This window comes from Onychostruthus taczanowskii, unplaced genomic scaffold (assembly GCF_017590055.1).
Source record: "Onychostruthus taczanowskii isolate IOZ18803 unplaced genomic scaffold, ASM1759005v1 scaffold74, whole genome shotgun sequence".
NCBI classification, from domain to species: Eukaryota; Metazoa; Chordata; class Aves; order Passeriformes; family Passeridae; genus Onychostruthus; species Onychostruthus taczanowskii.
In genome coordinates this window covers 1,994,548-2,011,399 of record NW_024505229.1, presented here as the reverse complement: position 1 = coordinate 2,011,399, position 16,852 = coordinate 1,994,548, and the positions used below count along the sequence as shown (strand labels likewise).

The following is a 16,852-nucleotide window of genomic DNA, read 5'->3' as shown; positions in this document are numbered from 1 at the left end:
ACCACACCGAGCCCTGGCAATCCCCCCACCCAGCCCAGAGCTGCCTTAATCCATGGCCCTACTTAGGGGTCTGGGCAAAGATTAGCTGGAAACATTCCCAGTGATTAGGGCTTAAATGTCTTTGGCATTTCACATCTTCTTAGAGCTCATAGGTGAGACCCCAGCAGCTGTAAATCCCCTCAGTCCCTGAGGATGTTACAGCTCCTGCACCGCTTGGGAATGAGCTTTACCCAGTTCTTGGTGTCAGATCAAGCTGCTCTAGGTAGTAAATCTCCTTCTGCTGGAAAAGGAAGGCCTATAAATTGTAAAAATGGCAGGACAACACTGTGTATCTGCTCTCAGAGTCCCTCGTGCCACTTGGAATTTGGCTGGAAAGGAGCAGCCCACAGCAGCTGGAGCAAAGCAAACATTATTCTATTTATAACACAACTCCCAGCAGACAAGCCTGGCTGGCATTTAGGCACCAATTTATTTGAGTTTTAGAATTTTTTTCAAACTGGATTCTTAGCTGGTAGCAGAAACTACAAAAATTATGTTGTACATTCACAAATACATTTAGAAAACAGGTAAATAAATACATGTGTACAAGCAGCAACAAACCCTGAGGTTCAACACAAGCAGTTGGCAGGAGCTAAAATATAAATACAGGGTGAAATTTGGGCTCTGTTTGATTTACTGACTTTTCACCCCTGGACAGGTGGAGTTCAAGCATTTCACACTGTTGGTTCTCCTGAAAAGATTTTAAATCCACTCAAGCTCAGGTTACTCCATATCCAGGTGACCATCAGGGATTGTCCTCCCACCACAAATGTTCATCCTTGACTTCCCAGGCACCACAGGCCCCTCACAGCAGCCGCTGTCAGTCTGGGCTGTCACAGTGGTCTGTCCTGAGCTTTTCTCTCTTCTGCTGTGACAGAAGAAATATTCTCAGAATCATGGAATACTTTGGATTGCAAAGGACTGTCACAGCACAGTTGAGACAGCCACAATACACAGAGTATCACCATACAATTTCAGAAGGCTTCAAACATCTGCTCTTCTTGTTCTTCAGCCAAACTTTTGTACCCCTCATGGTTCCTGCAGTGCACCCGTGTGCCCTCTGCTCCCTTTGGTGGGTGCTCAGCACACCTGGGCACTCCATGGCTCATTGCTGTCAGTGCTGCTCACCTGCTTCCACCACTGCACCCACTGGGGGTGAGGCTGGGCCAGCCCCATCCCAACCACCACAAACTGTGTGCCTACAAGGGACCTTTAAAGCATCCCAGTCCAGTCCCACCCCTCCCTGGGCAGGGACACCTTTCACTACCCCAGGTTGCTCTGAGCCCTCTCCTGGAACTTCCACAGACGGGCAGCCACAGCTTCCCAGGGCACTTGCCCTGACTTGCTGCTGGGAGCTCAGCCCCAGGCTCATCCTCCTCCTTACCTGGAGAATTTTGCCGTAGGGTGCAAAGGAATCATCCAGGTACCGGGTGCCAAAGCCCATGATCCTGTTCACTGCCTGGCTGCAGATCCCTGCCACCGTGGCGGTGAGATGGACCGTGTAGGCAAACTGGATCTCCTGGGGGTTGATATTGGGCCTGCTGGCTGTCAGCTCCCTCTGCACGTAGGCGTCAGCCAGGCTCTTGAAGGAGCTGTAGGACATGTCCCTGAAGAACAGCTGCAGCCGTGCGTCCTCCCTCACCTGGGTGGGAGACAAGAGAGTGCACGAAGTGAGGGAAGGGCTCCGTGTGCCACCCTCGTGCTGACACCTTCACCCCACACCAGGACTGCAGCTGGCACAGGACAGACAGCCAGGCACAATCACAGGCAAGGAATTAAAAATTGGCATTTCCTGATTTTCCTGAGTGTTCTCCTGCCCTGGGGAAATCAATGGTTTTGCTGTATTTATTTTACAGCAGTGCAGAGCTTGGCCCAGATTCCCTCAGCCCCATCCAGCTCTCTCACCTCCCTGTCCAGCTCATCTCCTGCACTCCGGAGCAGAGCAACAATTCTCTTGATGGCTTCATCTGCAGAGAGAGACACCAGGTTATCTCCAGACCTTTCTCCAAGCCTCATCTAGATGCTCTGTTTAGTCCCCAGGAAAAATTCCTTGAACAATGTTTATCCACCTCCATCCTTCCAAAACCCAGCCTATTGCCATGTGCCTTGTTACTCTTGTTACCCTCAGCCAGCAAAAATACTCTTTTACCCCTGAATTTTGTCTTTTTTGTGGTCTAGCGGAAGGTGTCTCTGCCCATGGCAGGGGGGGCTGGAATGAGGCATTCTTTAAAGTCCTTTCCAACCCAAAACCCATTCTGGGATTCTGTGAATCTCCCTCTCCCCCAGTCAAACCCTGATGCTGAAAATCTCCCACAAAGTCTCCATCCAGCTCTGGGGCTTACAAAAGCCCCAGGACCAGGCCTGAAGCAGGGGTGGATGCCATGCAGACTCTGCAGGGGACAAGTCTTCCCCACGTTTGTTTCCAACACTCACCAACCCCGTCGGTGCCGGGGGGCTCTGGGTGCTCCCCACGCTCTCCTGCTGTGTCCCCCTGGCTCTTGCTGCCCTGCACGATCAGCCCGATGTCCTGGGACACCTGGGTGTAGCATCCATCGGGCTGCTCCGCCTCTGCCAGACACAAACACAGACCCAGCAGTGAGGATTGGCTCTGTCAGCAGCTGTGCCCACCCCGGCTCAGCGCATTCCGAAGGTGAAGGAAGCAATGGAGCAGCTGCGACCTGCCCTCAATCTGCCAGAGCTCCTCAGGGATCCCCTGGGCAGAGTTTTGGCACAGGAAAGGCTGGGCTGGGGATGGTGTCCAGGCTTTGCCTGCGCCCAGCCCCAAGGCAAACCTCAAGCAGCTTAACGTTGGCCCTAGAGTGGTTTGGGATCTAATCTTGGGCAGAGTTTTGGCACAGGAAGGGCTGGGCTGGGGATGGAGTCCTGCAGGCTTTGCCTGCGCCCAGCCCCAAGGCAAACCTCAAGCAGCTTAACGTTGGCCCTAGAGTGGTTTGGGATCTAATCTCAGGTTTCAACTAAACCACCGTGACCCTTGGTTGCCAGAGGAGGAAAGCTCACGCTTGGTGATAGCTGCCCACAGCTGACCTGGGGTGACTGTGCTCAAAGCACGGGCACAACGACCCTTCCTGGGGCAGCAGGTTGGGGTTGGAGTCTCCAAAACCTCTCCCAAGGCCCCAGAAAACCCTGGGAGGGCGTTAGAAACCAGCACTAAACACCATGGCTTTCCCCAGAGGAGCCCAGCAGGGTCCTGCTGGCAGCAGGGGTGGGTCAGGGTTGGGGTGGGTCCCACCTGGCTGGGCCGGGGCCAGGACGTGCCGCAGGGGAAGGCAGCTGGGGCGCTTGCTCCTCGCCCCGGATCCCGGCTCTCCCCGCTCCTCCTCCCCGTGCTTCTTCAGGGAGAAAACCTTCTTCAGGCTGGGCTTCTTCTTCAGGGCTCTGCCCAGTGCTGGGGACGTGCTGGAGTCTACTCTGTGTTTTTTGGCTCCTTCTGGTTTGGAGCCCTGATGTTTGACATCTTTCTCCTTTGCTTTTTGCCCTGTGTTTTCCTTCTGGTCCTCAGGGCTCTTCTTCAAGAAGAGATTTAGGAAACCTTTCAGCCAGACCGGTTTTGAACCCGAGCGCTGTGTTTTGCTCTGGGAAGAGTTCTTTGTGCTTTTTCTCTTGGCTTTCAGCCCCTCTTTAGGCACCTCCTGGGCAGCTTTGCTGTCATCACCCAAAGTCTCCTCCAGGTCTGGTGCTTTGAGTCTCTCCTCCTGGTCCTTCCTGGGACTGGGTTTGGCACTTGAGTACGTGCAGAAATCACTTTCTGACCGTTGTAGCCCATCCGTTTTCCTCCCTCGCCCTCTGTCTTTCTCCTGGAGGGTTTTTTTGGCCACCAGTGAGTTTTCATGGCAGCTCAGTGAGCGCTTGACATAAATCTCCAGCACTTTCTTGGCCTCTCGCCTGTCCAGAGAGAGGATCTTGCCTGACGGCTGCCTCCCCACGTCCCACTGAGGCATCTCCTCAGCTGGAGCCCGAGTGTCGCTGTGGAGAAAAACAACATTTTCAGTCTGGTTTTTGCCTTCCCCAGGCCACTGCACAGTTGGGGTGAATGGAAATGTCCCCCGTGCTGGCACACAGGGGTGCTGTGGGAGTCTGGGGTCTTTAACGCTCCTGGTTAATGATCAGTGCGTTTTATGGTTGTTATCTGAGTGCTCCAGATGCAGATGGCTCACGCAGGGTTTTATAACCACAGGCTCGTTGGTAAAGGAACTGAAACTGTGGAGGGGGAGGAGATGGACTGGGCATATCCTAGAGGAGGAGCCTGGTCATCACCCAGGGGGTTTTATCCAGCAAGGACATCACCCAGACACCATCCCATTATCCCGTGGCAACATGTTCCCACACCAACATGAAAAACCACACCCCAGGAGCACCCAGTGAGCCACAGAACCCAGAATTTAGAGTATTTCCCCTTAAAGTATTGGCTGCTAAAAATCATTCCAGCCCCTGGAGAGGCCAAGGGATGTGGGCTCCTGCAAGTGGCCTTGGTCACCTTGTGATGACAGAGCCCTTCTGTGAGCTCCCACCAGCACAGGGCTGGGAACAGAGCTCAGAGCACCAATCCTTGCCTTTCCCACCACCCTTTTTCTCTACATCTATAAGCAAAATTCAACCAAAGACACTGCTATTGGAAAACCGGAGAGCCAGGATGGTGCCTCATGCTGATTTTACTTCCATAACCAATTTTACCCTTCAAAGAACCAGACCCAAACCAAACTTCTCCACCCCTCAACAGCACATGGGGAACCAGCACCAAAATCTGGCACACTTGGCTGTACAAAGCACCCTGGAGTTGGGAATCAGCCTCTGCTCAGACGCAGAGATCATCATCACAACACACAGCACACCCACCCACCCTACCTCGGCCTGCTTTTGTAATCAAAAACTCCGTTCCCTTCATCCAAGCCAACACCAAAGCCCACCAAACCCTCAATAGAAAATCATCCCACTAAATTTACTCATGGCAAAGCCACAACCCCCATCCTACTTTGGTTGATTCCAATACATTGACCACAGCATTGGTTATTTGCTGGTTTGGTTTTTACCTTTCCATCATTTTTTGTGCTCCTTTGGACACAGCTCAAGGCGAGCTCCTGGGCCACGGGTGCTGAGGGATCCCAGGCTCTCCTGGGAGTGCCTTTTTATAGCCTGGTGGCTGAGTTCAGTCCTATTTTTAGCAGCCATTCAGGTAGGAGAGCAGCCAAGGTTCCGCCTGGGATCCCCGCTATCACCGCCCTCGTGGTGCAGATCAACGGGCGTGAGTTTCACTGGAGGAGAAAGCAATTTCCTTATGACAAGTAGCAGCAAAACAACACAGACTCACCTGTCACCTGCTGTAAGCACTGCCCTTTGAGACCAGCTATCTCAGGCAGCTGTTTGCCTTTGGGTTTGGTTTGGCTTGTTTTTTACTGGGTGTGATGATCGAAATGGGCTCCTCTGGGTTGTTTCTGTGAGGGGAAGTCACAGCTTTCTTGGATGAGCAGGGTTTCAGTGCAGGAAGCAGAGTGCCCTGCTCACATCCCTGGAGCTCCCAGGCAGCTCCCGGAGGGCCACAGACACTCTGGGACACGGCAATGTCAGGCTCTTGCACAACCCTGGGCATGGCTGGGCTGAAACACCCCTGAAACCCACCCTGGGTTCAGACAGCTCGTGCTTCCACCCTAAAACACAAACCAGCTCTTGCCCCAAATCCTTCCTACTCCCGTGGCTCCTGCTCAGCCTCATCCAGGGAAGGAAAATCTCCCACCAGGCAGATCTGCCCAGCCCAACGCCTACAAACAGCGCCCGGGCCGAGCACATCTGACACCACAGCTCCGTTTGGCCACCCCAGTGCCCCTCCCGTGGTTGTGGCATCCTCCGGCAGGTGCTTCCCGCTACTCCCCATCGCTGCTTTGCCATCTGATGGCAAAATTCCGCACTGCAGCTCGCAGGGATGGGGCGGCAGCCGCAGGCACGCAGGCTTTGGAAAAGCCCTTCTCGGAAAACCCCTCGGGAGTATTTCCACCGGAGCAGCGCTGTTTTCAGCTGGAATTGATGTTCAGCCGAGGTGTCTCCTGGATTAAGATTTTCTTTTCCTGATACGGAGTTCAGCTTGCAATCAGGACTGTTTTATTTCTCTTTCAGTAAACTCTCTGTGCTGTAATTTCCTGTGACTGGGAGAGGTCCAGACTGCATCCCTTCATTTTTCCTGAGCCCACACGGCTGGATCAGAGTCTGGTATTGATCAGGAATTATCTGGCTCAGTTTTTCAACACACCCATCGACTGATAAACAGGTGAGGAGCTTCCAGGCTGCTTCTCAGCTCTTGTCCACATCCTTCCATGAGCAAGTCAATTCCAGGGGATGAGGAGGAGTTTCACAATCTGTTGTTTTCCATAAAACAAAAATCCACGTCCACTCGGGCCATGGGGGTCAGTTTGGCCATCTCCAGTTTTGAGATCTTTCTACTGGAGATTCCCCAAGGCTGAGTCCAAACACCATCCCTGCTCATGATTCCACTGATGCGTGGCCTGTTCCAGACACAGCCAGAAGATGGGAGAGCCAAACTCCAGGAAAAATCTTCACCTGAAATGTGATTCAGGACCGAGACCTTTATCCAAGCTCAGATTCCTCCTGGGATTTGGGACATGTTCAAACCTAATGGGAGAGAGGCACAAGAAAAAGACGCAGGAGACAGATAAACCAAAATCCCATTACCAGAGTGGAGGCAAGAGATCTGCACCCAAACTTTTCATCCACTTTTCAGTGCTAGGAGAGAATGAGGATGCAGGCAGGAAAAGTGGGGAGCACCCAGTGCTGGGGTTGGCATCTTCAGGCCGGTGACGCTGGGGGGAAAAGCAGAACTAAACCCGTGGGAACACAGCAGGGGATGAGCGGCTTCTGTGCCGGAAATTGCTTCAGAAGACAGAGAAAAACAAGAGAGAGGCATTCCCCACATGGAACTGCAAGGTGCAGAGAGCAACAACAGGTTCAGAAGGCAGGGCTCAAAGGCCCTGAATTGCTTGGGAAGACACAGGCTGAGACTGGACATCAGGAGAGCTCTCCCATGCAGGAGCCTGGGACAATCTCACATGGGTGTCTAGAGGGGTTGGGAATCACCTCCCTTGGGGATCTTCTAGGCTTGGCCAGCCAAAGCCACAGCCAACCTAACCCAGTGTAGGAGGCCACTGTGTTTGATGTTGACCACAAAGATCCCTTCAAGCCAACAGCCAACCATGAGTCATCAACAGCCACGAGCCACCAACCAGCCACAAGCCACCAACCAGCCACGAGCCACCAACCAGCCACCGGGCACAAAAACACAGCAGCTGCAGATCTGGTCCATGATGGTGGTGTGGAGAGAAGAATATGACCCATGGTGGGGGTGTGGAGAGGAACACCTGGACCATGGCAGGGTGTGGAGGGGAACACCTGGACCATGGCAGGGTGTGGAGGGCAGCCACTGCTCCCTGCCCCAGCCAACACATGGCCTCAGTGGAAACCTCTCAGCCCAGTTCTGCAGTTCCTCTGATCCAAGGGTGGTGAGCATCAGCCCCCAAAGCAAATCCTCTTTTCCTCCAGCCCCGGGGGTGGTTTTAGCTGCTTCCCCCCGCAGATGAGGAATGTGCAATGCCCTGCCCCAAACACCAGCAGATGTGAGGCCGCTGAAGGGTGGCTGATGTTCTCCAGGGAATGAAGCACCTGGAAACCTCTGGGAAAGCCCACATGAGGGACCTGTCTGTGTTCACGGCCCCTGAACCCCAGCCATGCCAGAAGTCACCGACAGCCGTGTGCTGTCCCTCCCCACACCCCCACACCAAACTCCCTGGCACAAGCAGTGGTTATTTCGTTGTTTACTGACAGGGATGGGTTCCTGTTCCAGGAAATCTGCAGGTTTACAGCCCTCCTGCCTCTGTTTGGCACAGGGAAAGACAGGTATTTCTCCAGGAGGTACATGAAAGCTTCCTAGGAGCGTGGACAAAGTTCATCGTTCCAACCCACCCTTCCAAAGGTGGCCTTGGATTGTCACCACCCAAGACCCCTCCAGAGCTGCTCAGGGAGGCACAAGGGGGGTTGAGGGCTTTTGGCAGCTTCCCAGCCAGGAAAGGAAATCCCCAGCCAAGCCCAGAGTGATCTTTAGTCACCACGGGAAAAGCAGGTGAAGAGAGGTCACCTCACACACTCCCTGTGAGCACAGCACAAGAGCCAGGGCCACCAACTGCCACCTGCTCCAACAAAACAAACACACAGGTGCAAGAAGCAGTGGGATCCTCAGGAGCCATCAGGGCTGGTTCTGTTGCAAGAAAGTGGAGTGGAAAGAGGAGATCAGGAAAAAGGCACCCGTGGGTGCATATCCCAGGAGTGGCACAGGGCATGGATGTCACAGCTCCCAAGGAAGGACATCTGCTGTCCCACCAAAGCTGAAGGATTTCACCCTGAGAAAGATTTGGTTTGACTCTTCCCTGGGACAAAAAGCATCCTTTGGGGAGGGAGGGATGAGGTTTGGGTGCTTCACTGTACCTTCCTGCTGTGGAGCATCCCCAGGCTGCAGCTGGGTGGGTGCTGGTAACCTTTAGCCCCCTCTCTTAGCAGGGACTGTGGCCTCCCTTCCTAGCCAGGATCTCCCCCAGGCTGTGACCTCACACTCATTTGCCCCACTAAAGCTCCTCATTTCCTTCTCCTCCACCACTCAAATTTTCAAGCACCTCTGCTCTGCCACTGAGCTGGTGATTTTTCCTGGAAGAGAATCTCCTCAGGCAGTTTTCCAGAGATGTTGCACTGCTGAAGCTTTGCCATCCAGCCACCACCCATCCCACCACAGTCTCTTACTGGCTACTGCCCACCTAGCATCTCCAGGCTGCAGGTGTAAAGTAGTTTTGCAGGACCAAGCCCAGTTACAGCCAAAGGGACTGTAGTTTCAGGTTGGCAGTAACCAGTTTTGGTGGAAACCTCATGGTGAAACCACGTGTTTGTGCTGTGCTCACCCAGCAGCTGCTGAGCAGCTCAGACTGGTGGCCTCCGGCTTAGCAGCTGCCAGAAGATGTTGGGGAGGAGATCTGGGTGCCCACAGGAGCTGGTTTTAAATGAGGAAAGCTTGAATTTCCCAGTTTCAGACCTTCAAACAGCAAGAAGTGAGATTTTCAACCTTACAGTCACAGCATTTTATTTCCTCTGTGGAAAGTGAAGTGAAAATAGTAGTGGGTATTTTCTATTTTCACACACACACTGTTCACTTCAGGTATTCCTGCTTCAAACTCAAAACAAATAATCACATATCTGACCATAGGTGGGGTCATATTTGTTACTGGCTTAGTTTCTTTTCACATTATTTAATCACAAAATTAATTACAAAAGTCATTACCTGGAGGGAAAGGAGTTAAAGTGAATACCAGCTATGGGCAACCATGGAGCTCCAGCCAGGCCTGATCAGGCAGGTATTTCAGCACACTCCTAACCTTAATCCCAGGAGCAACCTCACAGGAGACAGAGATTCCAGCATGCTCCACATCTGCAATGTGCCCTCGCTCACAGCTGGGGACAGCCCTCACTGCCCAGGCAGAGCAGCAGGTGCTCAGCCCAGAGCTCCTGCTCAGCTCAGCTCATCTCCCTGGAGGAACAGAGGGATCTTTTCCACAGGTTTGGACCTTAAAGACAAGCATCAAAATTTCAGAGCAAAAATATCACAATCCCTCCCACAGGGCAGGAGAGGAACCAGCAGAAGACCAGTCCACACATCCCCCTGTGCCTTTGGGGTGGGGCACAGCTTCTGGGTGTGTTTTGCTAATGAAGCCCCAGAGATGTCCCAGATTTGGCTCACAGCAGGCTTTGAAATCCAGGCCAGCTCTGTGGCCTTGTGTCCAGGAGAGGCAAGAGACACCAGCACTGCCCAGCAAAGCACAAGTGTCCCTGTGATGCACTGAAGTGAAGCCTGCAAAGATTTACTGTGGTGAAACTTCCAGTGGGTCTTCCTTCAAATCTTCATGGTCCTCACTCTCCAGCTGCTCCAGTTTGCTGGATTTCTCATGGCCAGCCTCCCCAGGAGTCTTCAAAAACCTGAAATACATTTTTGTGATGACTTAATGGGAACATCCAAACCCAGCCCCAAACCAGGCTGTAAATGCTGGAGCCTTTGCCCTCAACAAGATCAGGTTGGACAGGGCTTGGAGCAACCTGGAAGAGTGGAAGGTGTCCCTGCCCATGGCAGGGGGTGGAATGAAAGGAGCTTTAAAATCCTTTCCACCCCAAACCCGTCCGTGAGTCTGTGACCAGCTGAGCTCTGGAGCTCAGAGGGGATTTGCCATCCTTGGGCTTTGCTGAGGATCCCAGGAAGCACTGAGGTTCCAGCTGGCACAGGACAGAGCTGGACACAAACCCACTGGGGTATGTGCAGGGTACGATGTTGCCGGATGAAACAGCTGCCAACATCTGGAGCTCATCACCTTCGCATGCCTCATCCACGCTGTCCCAGGCAGCTCGTTTCTCTGCTCTGCTTCACCTCACCTGAACAACAGCTTCTGCCCTGGCTCCTTTTTGATGATGTTGAGTTTGTAGTAGTGTCTGAGCGCTCGCGACATCTTCTCATAGGTCATGTTCATCCGGTTCTGGAAGGAGAACAGGATTGTGGGGTGCTGAGCAAAAGCAAGCAACAACTCTTGGTCTGGCTCTTGCGCAGCCGGGCCACATGTGGGACATTAGAGGAGGTTTGGGGCATTGTGGGTCCCTAACCCAGACTGGCTTCATGGTTTCCTTTCCAAGGGGCGAGAAAGTCTCACCTCAACCACCAGGCTGGCATCTCTCACTAACCCTGCACCGCCCATGCCCCCCTCCCCAGCCCCTGGACCAGGGGAACAGCTCACAAAAGGGACACGCAGGGGTGACAAACTCCTTCTCAGGGATACCAAATTCCCTCTCAGCTGCACTCACCTTGTGGTTGCCCCAGAGCTGGGCCAGCCCGTTGGGGTTGACGACACGGAACACCTTGGCCTCCCTGTCCTCCCACCTGATGTAGGGCTCGTAGCGGCGGTCGGCCAGCAGCTGGTACACGTACTCCCAGAGCAGCCTGCAGTCTGAGCACGGGGCAAATGCTGCTCTCAGAGCTGCCACCGTGCTCCAGCCAGGCTGCCCCAGCAGCAGGATTGCACATGTAGCAGTGGCAATGAATATGAGAAGAAATCAGGGCTCAGGCACGGCACTTTCACTGCGAGATCTCAGAGCGGTTACAATTTTTCAGGTGGGGAAACTGAGGTGGAAAAGCAGGGAATGAGAGGAAGGGAGACAGATGGGCAGACAGGACAAAGCAACATCTCATTTCCCCAAGGGACAAGGCTATAAATTCATAATTACCTGCAATTTTCCCATCCACTGGGGCCGACAGGGTAGCAGGAAAAGAGCAGATGGCACCTGGCCTGCAGCTACTCTCTGAGCTGTGGTGGGAGAGGTTCAGGGGCTGCTCTGCACAGCCCAGCCACGAGGAAACAACTGGGGCAGCCTCAGCACTGCAGTCTGCACCTGCAAAAAAACCCTAATAAGCACCCTGTGGCTCATTAGGGTCCCAGACCCTGCAAAGCCCTGAAACAGGAGGGGAGGGACAGCCCGGGGTGCTTGTCAGCCTGGGACCAGCCCAGCAGAGGAGGAGGGTGCTGAGGAAAGCCTGGGATTTTCCTAAGGCTGGAGAAGCACAAAGTCCAGGGGGGTTAGAGGAGATGCCAGCTAGGGTAAGGGTCAGATGCAGAAGAAAAACTGGCAGAGGAAAAGGCTCCAAGAGCACAGGCAACCCCTGGAAAATTGTTGTGGGGACTTAATACGTTAATTACCTTGCACAGGACACAGGAAAGTGCTCCCAGATGCACCTCCGCACACATCCAGCCCCTGACAGCAATCCAACCCCACCCTCACTCCTACCTGGTCCCCCCAAGGGCACGAAGAAGCCTCACTGGCCCCCACCTGCCTCGCCTGGGCCCTCTCCCCACCCCACCCGCTGACCCAGCAGCTCTGTGTAAGCTCAGCCCAGCTCCTCAGCCCTTTCCCAGCTATGTTGCAGGACTAGTCTCCAGCAGGGCTGTGCCTCTGCCTGGCTTTGACCATCCCTGATCCAAATCTCAATCTGCAGGCAGACATCTTAGGGAAGTCACAGCCTTGCCAGTTTGCCACAGACCCCCACAGCACTGGTTCTGACCTGCTGCATCACTACAAACTTCCCAGGTGTCCTGGACTTTGCTGGGCCTGGTTGCCTCTCTCAGGCAGGGTGGGATGGTTCCACAGGCTGAGCTCCAAGCCCCATGTGTGTGCAACCAGGCAGGTTCTGCCTGCTGGACACTGCCACTCTCCCAGGATATTTTTCTCCCATCATACCTTCCTCTGTGCTCCTAGCTTTCCTGAAGGGTGAGTTCAGCAAGGGGCTGCACACCAGAGCTCTTCTCTGAGTTTTAATGAACTGGAGTATTTCATAAAGCACGTCCCCTGCAGGAAAGGAAACTCTGCTCAGAGGCCTTTGGGCAATGGTCCCTCTCAGGTAACGTTGCTGAGATTCTGAACTACACAGTGTGGGGTTGTTCCCCATCCTAAAGTACTTGCAGATCAGATGGACCAGAGAAAGGAAGAGCTGTCCTCATCTCCAGCATAAAACCCACTCTGCTGGGACCCATTGATCCCTCTCAGCAGAGCACTACTTTGTCACATTCACATTCTCTGAAAAACTCCCTTCGCCCAGGATTTTTCTCCTGGAAAGCTGAGAAGCCTCAGAGAAAAATGAAAACAATTCTTATCTCATTTGCTTCTCCTGTGTTTTGTTCCTTTGGAAGGTGTTTGGAAATTGTTTACCCACAGGTGATTGTTTCATTGGATTCTGCTGTGAGTTGTTTTGATTCATTGGCCAATCAGTGCCAAGATGTGTCGGGACTCTGGAGAGAGTTATGAGTTTTCTTTATTGTCTTTTTAGCATTCTGTGCTATATTCTATATATTCTTATTCTATATTCTTTAGTATAGTTTAGTATAGTATTATTTAATATAATATAGTATCATAAAGTAATAAATTAGCCTTCTGAGAGCATGGAGTCAGATTCATCATTGCTCCCTGCCACGAGGGTCCCTGCAGATACAATACTCCTTGTGCTGGGATGGTGCTCACAAAGCCCTGGTCTAACCTGAGCTGGGAGCTCGGTGTCTGAAGTCGTCCTTGGTGAGGATGCACAAGGCTTTGCCGTTCATTTCAAACTTGCTCTGCTCAGTGGGCCGCAGGGAATATTCCTCCTCAGCCCATCGCAGCCAGTGGATCACGTCCTCCTTGCTCCACAGGGAGGGCTGGATTCCTGAAACCAGGAAAACAGCTCTGTTCTCAAAACTGCTGAGTGGCAGGGTGGGGTTTCTTCTCCATCACCAAACTTTCCCTCTACATTAAGCGCTCACAGGTAAAAACACCACAAAGAGAGAAAATGAACCCTGAGGAAGCCTTGTGCCCCTTGCCAGCAGGGAATGGTCCCTGGGTGGGACACCATGGCTGTACCCACCCTTTCCCACCCCATGGAAACTCCTTTTGGGGCAGCATTGACTTGCTTAAGCTCTACTCACTCAGCCTCCCTGGAAGCCTGAAGATCTGCCCAGTGCTGATGGGTGAGGGTCTGCCCTGGGATGGGGGTGGCACCGACACGGCCACCACGGGGCTGGAAGAGCTGATGGCCACTTTGCCCTGCAAAAGAGATCAGATACAGCAGTGGGGGAAATTCTGGTCCTGCCTTTGCTTTGGAAGTGCCTCGATGTCCTGGATTGCCAAGCAGATTGGATTCTATTTGCCACTTAACACAAAACTGTTATTTCTGCTCCCATATTTTTGCCTGAGAGCCCCTTAACTTAAAATTTACAGCAATTTATAGCAAAATATAGAGGGAGGGGGTTTACATTTTCCATTACAGGGGAGGCTCCTGCCTTCCTTAGCAAACACCTGGCTTTCCAAACCAAGACACTCCACCTGCTCCAGTATTTCCTAACTGGTTTCTCATATCAGTGTAATGTGATGTGTGTTGTTGTTGTATTCAGGATGGATGAATGAAGTGACAAAAACTCTTAGGTTTTCAGAAGGTAAATGTAACTTGTATTAGACACTATATATTCTTTTGTAGATAGTTATGATAAAGTTGGACTTGATTGGTCTTTAATTAATACTCTTTATACTATTGGTTAATTAGGAATAACACCCTTCTTGTAAATATTTTGTAAGTAAATAACACGTTTAAAACACTAGTTGTAAAGATTAAGGATTGTTTTAATTCTGCCTCTCAGCTTTCTCAAACTTCACAGAGTAATGCTTGGGAAAGTTTATCTGACTCTTTCTCTGACCAGACTTTCAGCAGCCACAGACATAATGTGTTGTCTACAGCTCTTCCTCTCACTTTTCCAGTCCCTGGTTGCCAAGAGATCCCATTCTCCAGCTGTTTAGCAGAGCAACCTGCTCTCATTCAGGCTCTGGATTGGGGTTATCCATCCCCACTCCCCATGGGAAGCAGGAGATGGAGCGAAGGCTGGCAGAGCCTGCAGTGCCTGTGCTCCTGCAGGACCCTCTGATGCTCGATGGGTGCTCAAGGTTCTAGAAGAGCACTTCAGTTCTTAGAGCTGTGAAAACAAACCTGGCAACAGTGCTTTGATTTTGTCTTGAAAACCTCATATGGAGAGGGATCTCTCACTCTGTCCCCAGTGATCATTTGGGCATAAGTGGAAATGGCCATCCCATGGTTTGGGGAGATGCAAGCTCCTCTTGCTCACTCTCCATGGAGTTCTGGCCCCCTCAAGAATTACTTTTCCCCCTCAGCCAGGGAGCTCAGATCCTGCTTCCAGCCACATCTAGATCTTGAAATATTACTGGCAGCCAAGCAGATAATGTTCCCCCTTAAAAACCTATTAATGTGAATCCCAGCAATTTCTCAGCTTCACTCACTGGAAAATTAACAATTTTGCTGTCAAATGGTATTTTCTGAAGCAGTTACCAACTCTGAGCACTTCAGGCTAGGCAGGCTTTTGCAGGTGATTTAGAGCAGCCACCCCTCAACTGTGTGTGCTGGCAGAGGAGTTGAGCCCTCTGAAAATGAGGGTGAGGAGATGGGAGCTGGACACGTCTTAAATGCAAAGCTGAAGGTCCCAAAATCAGGAGAAGAGGAGACAGGAGCAATCAGTCCAGGGAAAAATACTTCCCTGGGAGTTACAGCAGGAGGAAGGCAGCAAGTGGTGGGAGGATTTCTTCAGCAGAAGGACACTTTGATGGTCACTGGATTGGATTTAAAAAGCAAGCAGCTACATGACACTGCATGAGGAGAACAGTGAGACCCCAGAATAAACTCTGAGCAGGCTTGGCAGCAATGCAAACTGTCTTTCAGATTCACTCTAAGCAATAAGCTATGGGGAAAATAAAAGTGAAAGAAATCAGCAGTGTATTTTGTCCAGAACTCTCTAAAAGTTATTTTAATTTTCTCCCATCGACGTGACTCTCTTAGAAACGAGATTTACAGTAAAACCAGAACAAATCTGGTATTTTTCTTGCTCCTAAGGATTTCTAGGCCTCGAGATAGAGTCTGAATTTTTATTATGTTATACTAATTTTATGTTCTTTCTTTTATCCCTGCTTAGCTGCTTTCAGACTTTTCTGACATGGGTTTTTTTGGGTTTTTTTTTTTTTTTTTTTTTTTTGCTTCAAGAGGACATATCATCCTTGGGGGTGTTCGAGAGGGAAAGTCAGAAAAAGTAGGGTGAAAAGGAACCCCCAGATGTGTGAGAGGAGCTTTTTGCTGAGAATCAAATGCGGGAACAGAGGCTCCCGGCTGCTCCGGGCTTCGTGAGCCCGTTTGGAGATGGGGCAGGGGGTCACCCCCCAGGGCATGAACTTCCAGCCCCGGCTGAGGAGGAGAAATCCCGAGAGGGGCCGGGGATGGGGGGGACAAGGGCCGGGCTCCTACCTGCATGGCCGGGGCCGTGGGGTGCGAGCGGAGCCCGGCGCTGCCGCCGCGTCCGCAGCGCTCCGCTCCCGTCCCCGCGGCGATCCTGGCGGAAAGCGAAATCGAAAGGAGCCCGAGCCCCGGGAGGACCGAGAGCGGCGGGGGCAGCGCCCGGGGCCGCGTCGTGCTCCCCCCGCCCCGCTCCGCCCGGTACCGGCGGCACCGGGAGAGCTCCTGCTGCCGGCGATGGAGCCGGGCCGGGACACACCGGGACACACCGGGACACACCGGGAGAGCTCCTGCTGCCGGGGATGGAGCCAAACCGGGACACACCGGGAGCAGCACCGGGAGCGGGGCTCAGACTTTCTGTCCGCCAGGCGCGGGTGGGAAAGGGGAGAGGGGGAAAGGGAGAAAGAGGAAAAAGGGAAAAAGGGGGAAAGGGGCGCAGTGGTCCCGGAGCAACGGGAGGTGCGAGCACACCTGGAGGGTGCCCACCTGCCCCCGCGCACACCGGGGATGTGGGGACACGCACGTTGTGGGGTTCCAGGGGTAACTGGGAGGGGCTGGGATGGGCTCTGAAGGGACTGGGAGGGACAAAAAGTATACTGTTAGGAACAAAAGGGGCACTGGGAGGCGACTGGGAGGGGTAATGGGGTGGACTGGGACTGACTGGAAGAGATTTGGAGGGCACTGGGATAGACTGGGAGTGACTGGAATAAACTTGGAGGGGATTGAATGGGATTTGGGAGGGATTGGACAGGACTGGGAAGGACTGTGAGACATTTAGGGACAAAAAGGGCACTGGGATAGACTGGGAGGGACAAGAAGAATACTTTTAGGAGCAGAAGGGGCACTAGAAGGGCTCTGGAACCACTGGGGGGCAGCGGCATAGACTGGGATATACGGGGATGG

General features: G+C 52.7%; 2 protein-coding genes across 3 annotated transcripts; both read right to left on the bottom strand.

Moving 5' to 3' along the window:
- Positions 1-472: 472 nt before the first annotated feature.
- On the bottom strand, positions 473-5,296 carry BCL2L14 (BCL2 like 14). 2 transcript variants are annotated; one of them, XM_041422782.1, is made up of 6 exons: positions 5,088-5,296; positions 3,290-4,023; positions 2,473-2,607; positions 1,945-2,006; positions 1,424-1,681; positions 473-907 (listed from the first exon to the last, which is right to left on the bottom strand). In XM_041422782.1, exons 1-6 carry the CDS (start codon positions 5,096-5,098, stop codon positions 860-862), a joined length of 1,248 nt encoding a protein of 415 aa, XP_041278716.1. In that variant the 5' UTR covers positions 5,099-5,296; the 3' UTR covers positions 473-859. The 2 variants fall into 2 exon arrangements, with proteins under 2 accessions (XP_041278716.1, XP_041278717.1); XM_041422783.1 differs by having other exon boundaries at positions 473-904.
- A 3,958-nt stretch (positions 5,297-9,254) lies between these two features.
- ETV7 (ETS variant transcription factor 7) lies at positions 9,255-16,285 on the bottom strand. Its single transcript, XM_041422792.1, has 8 exons — positions 15,962-16,285; positions 13,590-13,707; positions 13,166-13,330; positions 12,373-12,480; positions 11,365-11,529; positions 10,945-11,087; positions 10,522-10,622; positions 9,255-10,074 (listed from the first exon to the last, which is right to left on the bottom strand). The coding sequence occupies exons 1-8, from the start codon at positions 15,965-15,967 to the stop codon at positions 9,960-9,962; spliced, it is 921 nt and encodes a 306-aa protein (XP_041278726.1). The 5' UTR covers positions 15,968-16,285; the 3' UTR covers positions 9,255-9,959.
- Between the last annotated feature and the right edge of the window lie 567 nt (positions 16,286-16,852).